The following is a 17,482-nucleotide window of genomic DNA, read 5'->3' as shown; positions in this document are numbered from 1 at the left end:
AGCGTAAATTCAGACAGGGAGAAACTATGAATAAACTGACTCATATGAGAAATTGCACAGGAGAAACACCAAAGGAGAGAACCGAACAAAGAACTCTAGAAAACATAGAGCTTACATTTAGAAATCGCATTGGTTATATTATTATTTGCATCTTTTCAATATCAGCTCATTTTTACATTTTGTAGGTAAATTTGTTTCTAAATGTATTATTAGGAGCATTACTTCCACTATTCCATCTAATTACAGTACGCGTTGATACTAGGATAGTATAGGTGTAGGATAAATTCTGGATTCTTGATTGTTAAGTTTTGTTTGTTCTTAAGATTATGTTATTTTTGTCCTGGGTTGTAGTTTCCGTCACACTTGTATCCCTAATCCTTTTTCTATCGTCTCCTTTGTTTAAAAATGAATAAAAAAAGAAAACAATATGCAATGATAGTCTTGGTGCAGTTTTATTTTTATATACCAGCCTGAAGGCTGTTCTAAGTATTAAAAAATAGACAGGGATGCTGAATGTCACCCCATTTGTTTAATATATCAGATTAAAATGATATATATATATATATATATATATATATATATATATATATATATATATATATATATATATATATAATCAGATTAAACACACCAACGGGAAAGGGGGAGGATAAACAGAAAAAATGATTATGTAAATGAATGTCAAAAATAGAAGTGTATAAATCACGATTGTTCGAAAAGGGGCCCCGATCTACTTCACTGGCCCCGGGCCCCAGTTTGCCTTACGCCGCCACTGTCTACAGCTGCCCTTCATTTCTTGCAAGAAGTAGTAGACTCAATAGAAAGTAAATCATACCCACTATCTATATTTTGTGACTTGAGTAAAGCTTTCGACTGTGTCAACCATTCGTTACTCTTAAGTAAATTAAATGCATATGGAATAAGAGGTGTTGCTAACTAATGGTTTCAAACTTACCTTACAAATAGACAACAATTTGTAGACATAAATTTCATTAATGAAGACAACTTGTATATCGAAACTCACAGATCAACACCTTCTATGGTTAACATAGGAGTTCCTCAAGGATCAGTCTTAGGACCAATATTATTTCTTTTATATGTTAATGATCTACCACTTTATATCACTCATGGTAAGTTATTTCTGTATGCAGATGACACAAATATACTTGTAAAAGGAAGTAATTTAACTGAGCTGGAAAATAATGTAAATATAACAGCAAGAGAGCTCGAAACTTGGTTACACCACAATAACTTAATTATTAACACCGAAAAAAACAAATGTTTATATTTTTTCCCAACTAATTCATCACCAATTAAACCTTCGTTTACAATTAACAATAATAATGTGGAATGTGCTTCAAATACGAAATTCTTATGATTAAACCTAGACGACAAACTTAAATGGAAACATCATATAAACAATTTATGCCAAAATTTATCTTCTATTGTTTATATGGCTTATACACTTTCCTCTGTTCTTAACCTAGATACTTTTATTTCATTATATTATGCGTCATTTTATTCCCGAGTACAGTATGGTATTGCCTTCTGGGGTGTCACTAATGATTTGTTTACAATATTTAGATTACAAAAGAAAATAATCCGTATCATTATACATTCCCATTTTCGTAGTAGTTGTAGAAGTAAATTTCGTGAACTCAGATTGCTTACGATAGCGAGTTTGTATATATATGAGGTATAACTAGTCAGAAAAAACATAGATAACTACTTAACGCATGCCGACGTACATGAATATAGAACTAGAAACTGTGATAAATTTGTAATACCGTCACACAGAACAAGTATGTTTGAAAGAACTACATTTTATAGAGGTGCGGTGCTATATAATAAATAACCAAGAGAATTGAAATACATAAAAGATGATATAAAGTTTTTGAGAGAGGTTAAAAATATGCTAATTTGTAAATCTTATTATTCTGTAGATGAGTATATAGGTGAATAATCCTTTATTATTTCTGAAGGCAATAAAACTTAGTACGTAGATATATTTTAACCATTAGATTAAATATCAAATCTTTATTTTTTCCTTCTTTTATTGTAAAAAAAAAAAAAAAAATTAGTTTTATATTCGTATGCTTATAGTTTGTTTGTATGTGTTTATTAACTCTGTATTTAACCAATGTATTATTGTGAAATGACATGTTCTATACCATATGTACAAATTTGTGTACTCTGTATGGTCAAATGAACGCAAATAAATCAAATCAAGACACCGCGCTCAGGCGTTTCTTTCATTCAATAGATAGATGAAAATTATGAAGTGTATGAAGAGTTTCTTGACATTCACGGAACGACCACTGGAGAATATAAAGGAGTTGAAAATGCTGTTCAGAAAGACAATCTTCAATGGGGAAAAAATAAAGTGTATCATTGCTTATTGTAGCAGAAACATGTGTGGAAAAAATAAAGAGGTATCGTTGCTCTAGTACCTGTCGTAGAAAACGACTGTGGTTTAATTCATTAATCGCGCATTGCATCATTCATCAACAGTCTTTGTGCGGGAAATGATTGGATAAGTTTTAAAGCCTAGCCAGTCATGTAAGCAGTTAATTATACCAGGTCACATGCTCTTTCAGTCGTCAATTACGCGAGTTTATTGAAGAGATTGGAGATTCCGGTTAAAGGACTGTGACGAGTAAGTGACTGGCGTTAACTCGACGGATACTCTTTGTCTATGTGGCGAGTCTTATTCAGAACAACGCCTACTGTTAGAAAAGAATCAATCTTGCAAAAATGGCTTGTGAAATTTCAGCAATTGTACTTTAAGAAAATAAATTCTGAACAAGAATCAGCAATTCAACCCTACATGTCATAAATATCTCGTCACTGACAGAAAGACTTTGTGTTAGGCAAAGTTTTAGGTTGTATACTTGTCACTTATATCAAGTAACGAATAACGTGTTATATTTCCTGTACTCGTTTACAAAAACAATTTTGTGAGTGTATGAATTTTCTGACATTTCCTTGAGTGAAAATGGTGCCATCTATTATTTGTAGCTGTATCACTGTTTTTTTTTTTTTTTTTCGTTACCGACTGTACTTTATTCCTTGTAATCACTGCCACATGTTTTTTATGCCTCATAAGTCACGTTCATTTATAAGAAAAAATGTTGGCAAGAGTGCAGTTTCTACAGGACAAGTTATTTTGTCATGTTGACATGACTCAAGGTAGGATAGGAATAAGTAGTGTAGGGTTGGATTAGCTTAGGATTAGGGAAGTTTGGAGGTTCCTATGAATGTTCTGCACGAAGTGCACTCTTACCAAAATGTTTTTATGATAAAAGTAGTGTTTGGCAACTGTGTATATATAACACCATCCAAGCTCTCGCCTTCGGTGCGAGCGGTACCAGGTTCGATTCCCGGTGGGGTCACTTGGTCGAAAAAGTGTAAAAAGCTTTTTCAGGCCAGCCACTCTGAATGAGATTTTCCTGGGTTTTCCTCATTCACACCAGGCAAATGCCAGGGTGGTACCTAACTTATAGGTCCCAGGCCGCTTCCTTCCTTCCCCCATCCTTTCTTCCTTCCCTTTGCCCGGATTGTGTGCTCGCCGAGGGACGTCATCCCTCAAATCGTGAAGGGCTAAATGACCTTAGATGCCGAAAGCCCAGAAATCTAAATCCTAAATCCTAAATAACACCATCCAATGGCGTATTACTAAAATGACTCATTATGTATCATATTTCTCAAAATTATTAGTCTTGTAATACTAGTATAAAAATGTTCAAAAGCAAATATTGTACAAATATATATATATATATATATATATATATATATATATATATATATATATATATATATATATATATATATATATATATATATATAATCATAAATTAGAGGTATCAGCATTGGTATTAAGAAATGAATTTTGCTATTATTCTAATATTGCAATTTCTTGATATTTTACAACTTGTAGAAAACATATTACAAGACTTGTTGCTTTGAGAAATAGATCCAGGTGGTGAATTTAACGACTGTCATTGTAACACTTCTCTCCAAAGTGCCAGGGAGTTGAAGTAACAAAAGGTTTGTGTCAAAAATTAACCCAATTCCTATAACACAGAGCCATTGTGTTGAATTTGCACAGCCATTTTTTTTTTTTTTTTTTTGAGTATGCCCCTAGATTTGAGACACTAACGCCATCTTATACACAAAAGGTTCAATTCTTTCTAGATAAATTATTGTAGTCTAATATTATTATACAATTTCTTTATACTTACTGTTAGATCATAATTCTTATTACCAAGAGTTCTTATAGAAGAATTCCTTTATGAGTTGAAACACTTAGCAAATGCAAAATAACAGTAATTTAGTTTTTTTTCTGGGAAATGTTTAAACTTAATAAATAATCCCATTTCCTCAAAGATGAATATACACGTTATACTTTTTTGTGTGGTATTAAATATACTCGACTGCAATTCTATGAGAAAGTATAGTGTTCTTTACGATAATAACTAATGCAGTTTCTTGAATAAATGAATATGCAGATAGAAAAAAAAGGACGCATTAGTTATTACGTAATAGAAACATAAAGAGAAGTTATATCACATTAGATAAGTTTATGTAAAGCCTCGTACAATCGTACAAAATTGTAGCGTAAAATGATAACTCATGGTAATGAAATATGTTCCCTAAATTATACGCCATCAAGGTTCACATTATGAGAAACCACATACCGTAACTACAGAACAAAGAGACGACCTTCAGATAGCATGGAACAAACTAATCACATCAGTTCAGCACAAAGATTAATCTCAGTATGTTTTCAAAGAAAGATGCTTGTTTTTCTTACATTCATGATACCACAATATTCAACTGTATCCTAAGGCTCTAATCAAAGGTAAGTGATATTATCCTAAGAAATTGATTGTGCATATATGTAATATATAGGGCAAATTAAAATGATGGACCCTATTTCAGAAATGTATTCTGTGAAATCTAATTAACATATGTTATTGTAAGACATGTGCTAACAAAGGTAAACTGTCGAAAGTTTTTTCAAACATACCAGAAGTTTTCTATGTGAGCACCTCGAGCAGCGCCGTAACTTAGATTTTTTTCGGAGGGGGGAGCATTAATACGCGTATTTGCCCTCCCCTAGAAAAGTTGTTTTCCTAATTCTTGGACCCCATTTTTCTCTTACTCTTTATAGGCCTCTCGGAGCCTGTGGGCCCTTCTGCACGGCAAGGTCTGCGGGACCATTAGTTACGCCAGGCACGTATCCAAAGGGGGGGGGGTCCGCACTCCCTTCCCTTCGAGACCAGAAATGAAAAAAATAAGGAAGGATGGAACAAAAAGAAACGAGAAAAAGAAGAATCAGCATTAAAAATAAAAAGATAAAGCAAGCATTTGGTTATTCTCTCTTATGAGGAGATTTGTATTACTTGCAATACATTGTGGCGAGGTGAGCGAGATATCCTGGAAGAGTCAGGGTAATTTGAAATTTCTAGAAAAGTTACGGAATTCACAGAATTTCTGCTACTAGTCAGGGAAATTTCAAGCTTCCGAAGCATACTGCCGTTGTGTAACAGCGTGGACATTTTTTATCATAATTTTTCGGCATCGCATTCTTGCAGTATCAAATGTTATTTCAAGAACAATTTTCAACTGCTCCTTTAACCTGTCATTTGGAACAGACAGTATTTGATGGAATAATAAAAACAAAAATTTATGTGGAAAGAAAGTTCTGTTAACATTTGATTCAACAGAGAAAGGGATGCAGATATTGTAAAATATTTTACAAGACATTATTGAGTATGTACTTTTTATAATAGTTGAGGTCATAATGAAAAGAAAATTGCTATGTTTGAATGAACAGAGGAAGGACGTAAATACTGTAAAATCTTTCAGAATACGTTTTTTAAAAATTATTTTACTCAAGATTTCTTCATAATTTGTTATTAAAACACTTACCAACATATCCATATTTCATTGTTCTAACAAACAAATATACCTATGTTGATAGTAAAGTAGTTTAAATTGATCGAGCTCCTGGCGTGATGACCACAGTATTTCATGTCGCGGACCCCCCCCCCCTCTCTCTCTTCACGAAATCCTAGCTACGTGCCTGGTTACGCCCCTGGGCCCGTTCCATACATGACAAATTAATTAAGGGAACAATATTGACAAATCTCAAAACCATACGAATAAATATTACTTCTAGGGCCCCTAAAATAGACATTTTTTTTTTTTTTTACTGAAATGAGCCCACGACTCATCTTTGTTTTATTTACTTTTTGTATTCGGTTTGGTTTATGTAATGTAGTGAACCTGTTTAATACTTCATTTATAGTTTGATATTCGTATCGTATACGGAGTAAGAAAATTTTGTCTTAAAATGGGCCCTCCTCGAACAGCGCAGAGCTTCTCTGCGGGGGGGGGGGGGGGCAGTTGCTCCTCTGTCCCCACAAGTTACGTCACTGGCCTCTAGTAACATGTCACACATCCAGCCGATTGCTGCCGAACCTTTTGTAGAATGTTATGGTCAATATAATCAATTCATTTCATTCTTGTTGCTACTGTTGGCGGTAGAAAGTGAAAACTAAATTTGGATAGTTAATCTTTCGAAGCTTGTTTCATTATGTTTTTAGATTTCACAGAATAAATTTCTAAAATCGGGCCCATCATTTTGACTTGTCGTATTCTTATATAAAAGAGTGCAAGTGGTTGACTCATCATCGCCTAAGACATGTTAGAGCTTTTCTATTTCAAGTGTACCTTCGGAAAATATGTAAAACATGCTTCGGCTCCATACTCGCTATCCTCTGATGGAGGAAACCCTCCCTTTTGCTTAGGGAAAAGAAGTGAACAACCTCGGCTGTGTTGCCAATTTGTCATTCAGTCGTTTGGTCTTCACGAGTGAAGATCGTAGTCTACTTAGAATTGCTAACAAGATAGTGCACAGGGAAGTTCAGTGAAATAATTCATTGTGGCAACGCTTCCGCATCCAACAATTGGCAGATCTCGGCTGCAGCAAGTTGTTCCTCCTCTTTCGAGGGAGGTACGGGAAATCACACATCGACAGCAACACCAGAAGGGGCACAGATCAAATAGAAAGGCTCTAGAAACGTGAAATTTGGAGAGAATACTCGTTTTGTTATGAAAGTAAAGGGTTAGGATGAATTTTTTTGGAAATACCCGTCCTAAGGAGGGTAAACGAGAGTTCAAAATTTCCCCCAAGAATGGTGTATCGCACCAATCTCTGACGTTAGAGAGATGAAACGCTACATATAAACTCTTCATTAAAAATAAGGAAATATGTGTTTCAACGCTTTCAAAAATTCCATTCCAAAAGGGGAAAATTCCACTCCACATTTAATAAAATACTCAAATTTCCCTGTTTAATCAGAAAGTGCCATATGTGAGAATTCTCTTCACAGTAGAAATTTGAAATTAGGTATGTAGACTTTTAATTCGCAATAAGGAACACGATTTAAGCGTTTCTGATCATTCTTCAGCAAAGGGGATAAAGAGGACAATTTCAATCATATTGAAATTTCCCTTTCCCCGAATAAAAATAAGGAAATACGTATTCCAGCGTTTTCAAGAATTCTGCTTCTAAGGAGGAAAAGTTGTGTTATTTCTGTAATATCTAAGTTTAACTTTCTTTATTGAAAGGGTAACGAATGTAAGGATTCTCCTAAGTTCAAGATGTGAAAGTTGGTATATCAACTCTTCAGTAAAAATAAGAGAATACGTAGTGTTTCAACGTTTTTGAGAATTTCGCTTTTAACTGGGAAAAGGAAGACAATTTCGATGTTATTTAAAAAATTTCCTTTATTTACGCACAAGATGCTGCATAAATCCTGAAGGTAGGGAGATAAAACTCGGCATATGACTTCTTATTAAAAATAAGTGGACAGGTATTCTTAGCGTTCTTTTAAAATTCCCATTTTTAAGAAGAAAGAGAGTTTTTTCCTCCTCCGCCTTGAAAGCGATGCTACCTGTTGTTTGTAATTGCATCACGGAAAAATGACTCAAAACTTTGAAATGCATTTTGGAACATACATAGTATATCTACTTCGAACTAGGTTTCAATCACCATTTTGATACGAGGCCATACCCTAAAGGAATATGGGGTTTAAAATTAACATGGAAAATAGAGTATCTCAGAAGTCTATCAAGTTATAATGATAAAAATCTGTATATACGAGGCCTGTCTAAAAAGTATCCGGCCTTAATTTTTTCCACGCAAAGTAGTAATTCTCAGGTGGCGCCACCGTGCACGGTGGAAGGAGGAACCTTAATGCGCATGCTTGAATTTTTTCACCGCGTTCGCGTGTGCCAGTCGTGAGCTGGTGGTCGCGAAGTGAGGTGTTGTTGGTAGTGTTTGTCGGATTTAGTGTTTCTCGCAAGATGACTGAACGAATTGAGTAAAGATACTGCATGAAATTCTGTCAAAGGCTGGGTGATTCTCAAAGCCAAACAATTCGTAAGATTCAGCAGGTGTTTGGAGAAGATGCGATGGGTGTAACACAAATTAAACAATGGTTCAACCGATTCAAAGATGGCCGCACATCAGTCGAGAGTGAGCAGCGTAGCGGCAGGCCCCAAACTGCTCGGAATGCAGCTTTGTTGAGCGGCTGCGAAATTTGGTGATGGCAGATCGCCATTTGACAGTGCGGGAGATTGCAGATGTTGGAGTGAGTAAAGATTCTGCACATGCAATTTTGCGTGACGATTTGAACATGAAACGAGTGGCTGCTAAATTTGTACCCAAGTTGTTGTCTCAGGAACAAAAAGAGACCCGTTTTGACGTTGCACAGGACCTTCTGGACACCACCAACACTGATTCTGGGTATCTGAATTCCGTGATAACTGGAGATGAGTCATGGGTGTACGGGTACGACCTAGAAACAAAACAACAATCGTCTCAATGGAAGCATCCCGATTCTCCAAGGCCGAAGAAAGCGCGGCAGGTGCGAAACAAAATCAAGGTGTTGCTGACTGTTTTCTTCGATGTCCGTGGAATTGTGCATCACGAGTACGCACCGGGACAAACAGTAACAAAGGAGTACTATCAAGATGTTCTCAGGCGACTCTGTGACGCAGTCCGGCGGAAAAGACCAGACATGTGGACAGCGAAGAACTGGCACGTCCATCATGACAACGCCCCAGCACATTCATCCCAATTGATCCACACGTTCTTAGCCAAACATGGAATTACAACCGTTCGTCAACCTCCCTACTCTCCAGACCTGGCTCCTTGTGACTTCTGGTTGTTTCCAAAATTGAAGACGCCTCTGAAGGGATCCCGTTTTCAGAGTAGAGAAGACATAATGCGGAACACGACGACGGAGCTGAACAACATTCCAAAAGAAGACTTCCAGCGATGTTTCCAGCAGTGGAAGGATCGGTGGGCTAAGTGTCTGGAAGCACGAGGGGCCTACTTTGAAGGGGATTAGGGTCCCAAATCTGTCAGGTATTCGCAACTATTTTTCTGGCCAATGGTCGGATACTTTTTAGACAGCCCTCGTAAACCCTTCATTACAAGTAAGCCAACACGTGACCCATAATTTTCCAAAATTCCCTTTTTGTTTTGTATATTTTATCAACATGTTGGAATAGACATTCTGTGTTGTTTGTGCTCGCATCACGGTAAACGGTTCACCCGTTTGAAATGACTCTTTGAACATAGTTTCCCACCTCAAGAATTTTAACATGTCACATTGATTAAGGGGCGTACTCTAAGGGGTAGGGGAGTTCAGAATTTATGCCAAAAATAGAGTACCGTATCTAACGGTTTTTTTTACAATTACATTTTTTCAAATGGATATTCAGGAGAAAAGGACGTTCAAATATATTCCATAAACCTATTCTCTCCGCGCGAAGAACGGGCTTTCATTATATATATATATATATATATATATATATATATATATATATATATATATATATATATAATTTTTCTATTCCTCTTTCCTGTGTGTTATTCGAGGAACGTTATATTGGAATTTAATTTCTTTTATCTTCATAACATGCTGCTAATACATAATTTAATGTGAAATAATATATTTTATCACTCAAAAAGTTTCAATATACAATGTTATATTTAAGTATACCTTTTTTTTTTTTTTTTTAGATACAGTCCATCCAAAGATGATGATTTTTATTATCCTCTTTATCCTAATATGCTGTCTAATGTACTGGAGTATACGAAAGCCTGATGGATTTCCTCCAGGTAAGACAATACTTGTTTGTTTATATGGAAGTTGCTCCTTACAGTTAAGTTTTATTTCGATTTATGGATAAAGAGAAAAAGGGGAATTCTTATGTTGATACGATCGACATTTGTCTGATTCGAATAATCAATGAAACGTTTGAATTGATCGACTGCTCTTGGTCATAAAAAGGATAGTTTATGTTCCTAAACTTTGGCGGAAAAGATAGAGCTCTGGAAAAAGGTGTACTTCATCCCGAATGAGTAACAACTTTTGTATGATTTTCAGATGTGATATTTCCTAAGTCTAAATTTTTGAGAATGCTATCTAAGGATGATTTTGTGTCGGGAGGGGACTACTGTGCACATGAATTTTAACATGTTTGAGTAACTCAACTCTTTCAGGTCAATTCTGGGTTTCAAATGCAATCCTAGTATTTATTCTCAACTATAGAATGAATGGTAATTGAGTTCCCGGAGAGCATTGAAATTTGAACACATTACGGTGGTTCGAATTCTACTTTAAACTGTAGATCTACTTTTACACAGCCTCTCCGCTGCAAAGGAAGACTAAATTTCAATAATATAAGACAATGGTTCTCAAACTTTCCGATAACGCGGACCCCCTGTACATTCGGAAAGTGATCCGCGGACCCCTTTGCAGTGCTATCTGAAATTTCCCGTGGTATTGAAAACTATACTAATTAGAATTACCACTGACAAGAAAAAGATCAAGAAAAATATTACAATAAGTAATTTATTCTCAACATACATAATTGTTTCCTAGTGAACGAAATTTCAATTGAAAATACAGTAACTTTCAAGACTGAAAATCAATGTAGATAAACAATATTCTCAAATGTGGGATCACTAATATGAGGAATGAAATTCTTTCAATTTTACCATAATTGCACTGAAATGTGGAATAAAATTTGTCAACATTAATCTTAGGTCCGATTCCATATCAACACGATTTCGCTTTCAGGCTTTAACCTTTAAACTACGGAGGTAATTTACCTTTAACCTTTAAACTACATTTAAAGCGTTTTCATAAGGGTTTACAAAGAAGTCAATTTCTTCACTCCTATTTATCGAAAACACATGAAACAAAACGTGTTGCAAAAAATATTGTAGTACCGTTTCGAAATTGAAATATCCGTAGTTAAGACAAGAAACAGGATATTTTGAAATCAAAATATCCCGTAGTTTATAGGTTAATACTGCAAAGAGCAGAAAAGGTTCCATCATATAAGTAAGTGGCAGGGAAAGGCATCAAATGTTGCAATCCCTTTTTAGACAACTCTTCATACTCACAGGACAGAAATTGAGTAAAGTAAGAAAACATTTAAACTTACAAACTTGAGTATAATTTATAATTACTTTCTTTTTAGTAACTGAAAAAATACTTCTTGCATAATACCTGTGAATTCCATTTTATTATAACACATTTTAATTTTTAGGTGTCGCGGACCCCTGGCTACGTCCCACGGACCCTCAGTGGTCCACGTACCAGAGATAGAGTGGGTCAGTGGGTCAAGTGGGTCAAGTTTTCTGAGTGGGTCAGTGGGTCAACAGCATGTGACCCACTGTGACCCACCACCCACCGTGACCCACTGCGACCCACCGACTCAGTATGATCTACCGACTCACTCTGCTCACTGCATTGTAGACAATATCTTCTGAAGACTGGTAAATTTGTCTTCGTTTTACTTTCAAGACCATTTCCCTTCCTTTTCCACTTGTTTCTGTCTACTTACCTGAGGTGAGTATATTTAACCAAGTCAAAAAAGAACTTCAGGCACTTTTGGATATTGATATTTTTAATAGTAATAATAGCAATAGGACTTACACTACAACTTGGCTTTCGAGACCTGTGAGTTTTTAGAGCTAACTACTAGAAAAAATACATTTTTTAATCACTGTAATATATAAATTATTATATAAAAAATTGAATGTAACTGTGTGTGCCTGATCATTACGGTCAAATTGCAAAGCCAAAGGAAATTACTTTTGGTATATAGTTAGGCCTTAATCCAAATTGGGATGTTATAATGCTTTTACTATAATGCATAATATCCTAAGGAGGTAGTGAGGATCCGAATTTTTGCAAAAAAAAAAAAAAAAAAAAAAAAAAAAAAAAAAAGAGTATCTCGCAAGCCGTTAAACTTACGGAGCTGAAATTCAGTGTATTAACTCTTTATTGAAAATAAACAGAATGTGTCATAGCATTTTTTAAAATTCTTCTTTATGTGTGTGTGGGGGGGGGTGCACTTTCTATATATGGAAAATTGGAAGTGAGTTGGTTTCTAAAAATTATCGAAAACGATCGATGTTATTTAAGGAAAAACCAGAAACAAAAAATACAGTGCTTGGCTTCATATATCCATTGCTTTCTGCTATAATAATTACTGAAGCTTATGTTTATTATATGGAGCGCGTACAGCACAGGGCAATCAACTCATAAAGTTGTGAGAAAAATAGCCATAAAATTTGTACTGTAAGCTTAATTACACGAAAATTTGAAGTTTGGATTGTACGCATAATTGTATGGAAAATTTTACACTTTTTTCCCTTTACGTTGGTCTACTTACCGTGATTTGGAACTTTGAAATTTCATCCTTTTTTTCCACTGAAAAGTATTGATAATCCAACAAGGAAATAATTATACTATGATAATTTAATTGAAATTCATCGTAATTTGGCACATGGCAAACAGCAGTGTGATAATTGAAGTTGAAGAAGGAGGGAAATTCCCGTTCACCTCTTGAACACTCCAGGAGCCTCGTTCCCTTTCGCTTTCTAGAGGGGTTAGGGAACTTGGTAATGACATCAACCTTCATGTGTAATTGCAAAAATTAAATTATAAACAAATAAGAAATCATCAGTTTATCAGGCTTTAATTGATAATTTATTCACAAGATTCCCTATCAAGGGCGTGGTAGATGAAATTTCTGTTCTACGTGGGTCGACATTGCCAACTGACATGGTCGATATGGAAAAAAATGTATGGTGATAAAGAGATGATACTTCTTGCTGAGTATTTCAAACCTGACCAAGAAAAATCGTTATCAGACTTAAGTCTAACAAGCAGATTGTCGATGAGAAGTTGCAGAAGTCGAATAGAAGTATTATCAATTTCCACGACAGAGTGCGAACGGGGATTTCCCCTTATGAATTTACAGATGACTGATATTAGAAATAGACTAAGTGCTCAAACATTGTCTAACTTGTTCATCAATATTAATCGCCCACCGGTAGACAAGCTCAAAGTAGACGAGCTAGTTATTTTTTGGCTGAAGGGTGGACATCATTCCACTGCGGATAATTTACCGCCAAAAAAGTTACAAACAGGAAATAAATCCGATTTCAGATTTATTTTAAGGTGGAAAATTACGAGTTACGGAAAATGTATACTTGTATTACTAATGGCTTATTTGAGTTATTCAACTTTGTACCTAATTTTTAGTAAGTCTCTTCTTTGCATTAGGTAAACTACTTTGAATAAATATTCATAATAGTTGCAATTATTGTAACTTAAATTTAACGTGGTGTTTTAGTGATTACACAAATTACAATTATGAGCATGCTTTATGGAAATGTTCTCACATAGGGTACCTGAGTATTTTTATACCCTATGAACAACTTATTTTTCAAGTCTTTTGTGAGAAAAATACTGTGAACTGAGAAACCATAACCTTTTCCATATTGTACAGAGGTATTTTCCTGCGAATAGAAGTTTCTTGTGGAATGCGTTCAGAAATTAACACTTGCAAGAATACTCTCTTAGTACAAGTATATTTTAGGCACATACTAATTTCCCCCCACCTCGAACTGTTTCAATTTCCTCACTGACAAACACTTTACCATTTTATATCGTAAAGGTCAGATCTACCGTTATTGTAACAGAGTGGTGCTTGAGCGATTGACTAGAAATTCTAACTCCGATTACAATTTCACAGTCTTGTTTTATTACAAGTGTAAACTCTTTAGTCAGTTTAGAAGAGGCCGTGGATCGTGTTCAGAGTTGATGACAATGGATTTTGGTGAGTCAGAGTAGGTCAAAGTGGATGCAAATGGTTCATGGTGGGTCACGGTGGGTCAGAGTAGGTCAGGTGGGTGGTGGGTCAGAGTGGGTCATGGTGGGTCACAGTGGGTCATGGTGGGTCACGGTGGGTGGTGGGTCAGAGTGGGTCACGGTGGGTCATGGGTCATGGTGGGTGGTGGGTCAGTGGGTCGTGGGTCACGGTGGGTCGTGGGTCAGTGGGTCGTGGGTCAAAATTTCATTGACCCACGCCAACTCTGCCACGTACCCCACTTTGAGAACCACTGATCTAAGAAATGGTAATTCTTAAATTTTACTTATGTTCCTTGCAGTTAGTAAATTTTCTTGATTTTATTCAAGTCAATGTATCACTAGAACCAAAAACTTTTTTGTAACTGCGGTATCTCAGTGGTAGAGCGTTCACCTCTGGTGAGCTGGGTCTCTGATTTTCGATCCCAAGTCGCACTGTGTGACCTCCCCTTTCCACGATGTTTCGAAACAGTGGAACAATTATAACATCTTGTATAATAGTAATGTACTGTCTTACACGCTAGAACAGAGTATGTATATTTCTTGAGTGTGTGTTGTATTTCCTCTCCCATTAATTTGTCTGTATTTCTGGATAGGCCCACCATGGTTACCCATAATTGGAAACTTACTGGACGTGAAATCCGCTGTGGAAAAACATAAATACATTTACTCAGTATTTAACTATTTTGCCAAGAAATATGGCTCCGTCTTTGGGCTGAAACTCGGAGAGTGTGTTATTGTTGTTGTAACCGGAGCCAAGGAAGTAAAAGAAGTTTTAAGCAAAGAGGAGTTTGATGGTCGACCAAGCGGATTTGTTTTCTTTTTTCGAACAAAGGGAAGAGGAGGTACGTACACTTTTTCATTTACACCGTGATACCGTATAGTCCTGGATCCACAGTACATGCCCGTAAAAATTTGTGGGTGCACGGAGTTTTGTTGTTGTATCGTCTTCTCCAATCTATTGTTGTCTACTTTTTCTTGGGTAGACATCTCAATTATGGTCGCTTATCTCCACAGACGCCATTTTCCAATATGGCCGCCAAATAAGCAATCAGCATACATAACTAAGGAACTAAGTCACCTAGGAAAGTCATCTTGGTGTCGAATCATAGGTTTTCGAGGTTAGGGAATTCAAATATTACCATAAAATTACTATATATTGAAGTATTTTACATATTACCGTCAAAAGTACATTTTATATGTAAAGGGTGTTAACACCAAAAAGTGTTAACACTACGCCACGGGAATATCTCGAAAACTACAAATCGAATCAAGGGAAGTTTTCAATTATATTTGTTCGACACAAAGAGGGACATATTTTGGCCTATCCTTTAATACTATCAGATTAACAGTGTTGTCAATTCAATACAAAGTTGTATTTTTTCAAAAGTCAGTACATCAGGTTATTACAAATTTCAAATCTACATTTAAAAAGAAAACAAGTAATACCACAGTTATTGTTCAGTGTTGTAAACTAACGACTCTACAGTGTCACAAACATTAAAAACAACCAAACTTTGAAGGCTTGTAAAATAATAATAACGCAAGGGAGGCGTGCGAGGGAAGGCACATCGAATGTACCTTAGTGTCAAATGCTACAGTTATGATGTGATATATATATTTCGAATAAATGTGAGCAAAACTTGAGAAATTAAAAATTTGACTTTTTTAAAGGCTTTATTTCGAAAAATTGCATAGATAACCATGTAAGTTGTTTACAAAAAGCATGAAGATCGTAATTCCGTTTACAGCACTTTGACATCTGAAACCATTGGACAGATATGACAATTAATGTTAAAGTTGGCAAGATGCTTAAAATCTTGTAAGTATGAGAACTTGTTGCAAATACAACTACCAAAAAGTGTTAACACTACGCCATTGCAAGCAATTTTCAATCTCTTATCATTTTCTTCCTGTTATTCGAAATACGTCAGATCATGATAGTGTTTGACACTAAGGTGCATTCGATATGCCTTACACCGTTCGTCTCACTTGCGTTATTATTATTTTAGAAGCCTTCAAAGTTTGGTTATTTTTAATGTTTGTGATACTGTAGCGTAGTTAGTTTACAACACTGAACAATAACTCCGGCATTGCTTGTTTTCTTTTTAAATGTAGATTTGAAATTTGTAATAACCTGACATAGTGACATTTGAAAAAAAAATACAACTTTGTGTTGGATTTCAACATTGTTAATCTGGTGGTATTAAAGGGTACACCAAAAATGTCCCTCTTTATGACAAATAAATTTCATTGTAAAGTTCTTTTGATCCGGTACATATTTTCCGAAATGTTGCTGTGGATGAATCAAAATAGTCCATCCTGTATATGTAGTGTATTGTACTTATTACAGACATTGGAGCCCTGTCTATGTTAACTTAAAAGGATGTCAAAACAAAGTTGTTATACAAAATGGCTTATGGTTTACAATATATTAACAGCAGTATTTGAAATATTGTGCTATTAGTATCATTATGAATTATTATTTGTTAATGGTTCAAAATATCATTAATACAAGCAAATTAAACCATTAGAAAATTGCTGGCAAGGGCGCCGATTTCTCTGTAAATTTGGGGGGCCCATTTATATGCAGAAGGTATACATATGAGGATTTTAAGACAAATTGCATTCAAATTATGCGAAATATTGTATATTCATAAATACAATAGCGGGGCGCACATGAGCTTTGGGAGGCCCGCCGGGCCCCCAGGATCGGCGCTCTTCGTTGCTGGTGTGATTAAATAACTGAATATTCTTACAATATTTCCCACTTATAAAGAACATTATAGACAACATTTGAGTTACTACAATATTTACCGTCTCTAATATTATTTTGTCATTTTGTTGAGGTAACTGCAAAAGTTCTGATTTCTTGCTACATTCGTTTACAAATCTTCAATAGCAGTCTCTCAGTTGTTGACTTGAAACTACATTGAGTGTGGAGAAATTTACACTTTCCTTTTTCTTTATTTTGTAAGGCCAGTCGAAACTGATGTATTTCTTTAAGCAAATTTTTATATGCTTCCTTTTCGTTAAACGCCCGAACATAAGGTTTTCCATTTAGTACACTCTTAACTGAATACACTCCGAAGATCTCTGTTCAACCAAAGCATAATCGAAACCGCTACCAAGGGAATACCTCCCTGCACACCGTAGAGCCACTTTTGTGCAATGAAACATTCCAAGTATTGGCAATATGCCATGAAATTCCTCTGGGTTACTGAGAACTC

At 35.5% G+C, this 17,482-nt stretch overlaps 1 protein-coding gene across 2 annotated transcripts in view; it reads left to right on the top strand.

Moving 5' to 3' along the window:
- LOC145662401 (methyl farnesoate epoxidase-like) overlaps positions 1 to 17,482 on the top strand; it is a 93,672-nt gene that overhangs the window by 39,184 nt on the left and 37,006 nt on the right. Inside the window, exons 1-3 of one of the 2 annotated variants that reach the window (XM_081727941.1) lie at positions 4,718 to 4,861; positions 10,103 to 10,201; positions 14,849 to 15,097. In XM_081727941.1, the coding sequence (XP_081584067.1) occupies positions 10,120 to 10,201; positions 14,849 to 15,097 (331 nt within the window). In that variant the 5' untranslated portion in view covers positions 4,718 to 4,861; positions 10,103 to 10,119. Of the gene's footprint in view, positions 1 to 4,717; positions 4,862 to 10,102; positions 10,202 to 14,848; positions 15,098 to 17,482 lie in introns of those variants that run through there. The other variant, XM_081727940.1, reaches the window with a different exon arrangement.

The sequence above is a fragment of the Thermobia domestica genome, chromosome 10, assembly GCF_964235325.1.
Source record: "Thermobia domestica chromosome 10, izTheDome1.hap1.1, whole genome shotgun sequence".
Lineage (NCBI taxonomy): Eukaryota > Metazoa > Arthropoda > Insecta > Zygentoma > Lepismatidae > Thermobia > Thermobia domestica.
The sequence above is the reverse complement of the archived record's forward strand: the minus strand, read 5'-3'. Positions and strand labels throughout refer to the sequence as shown.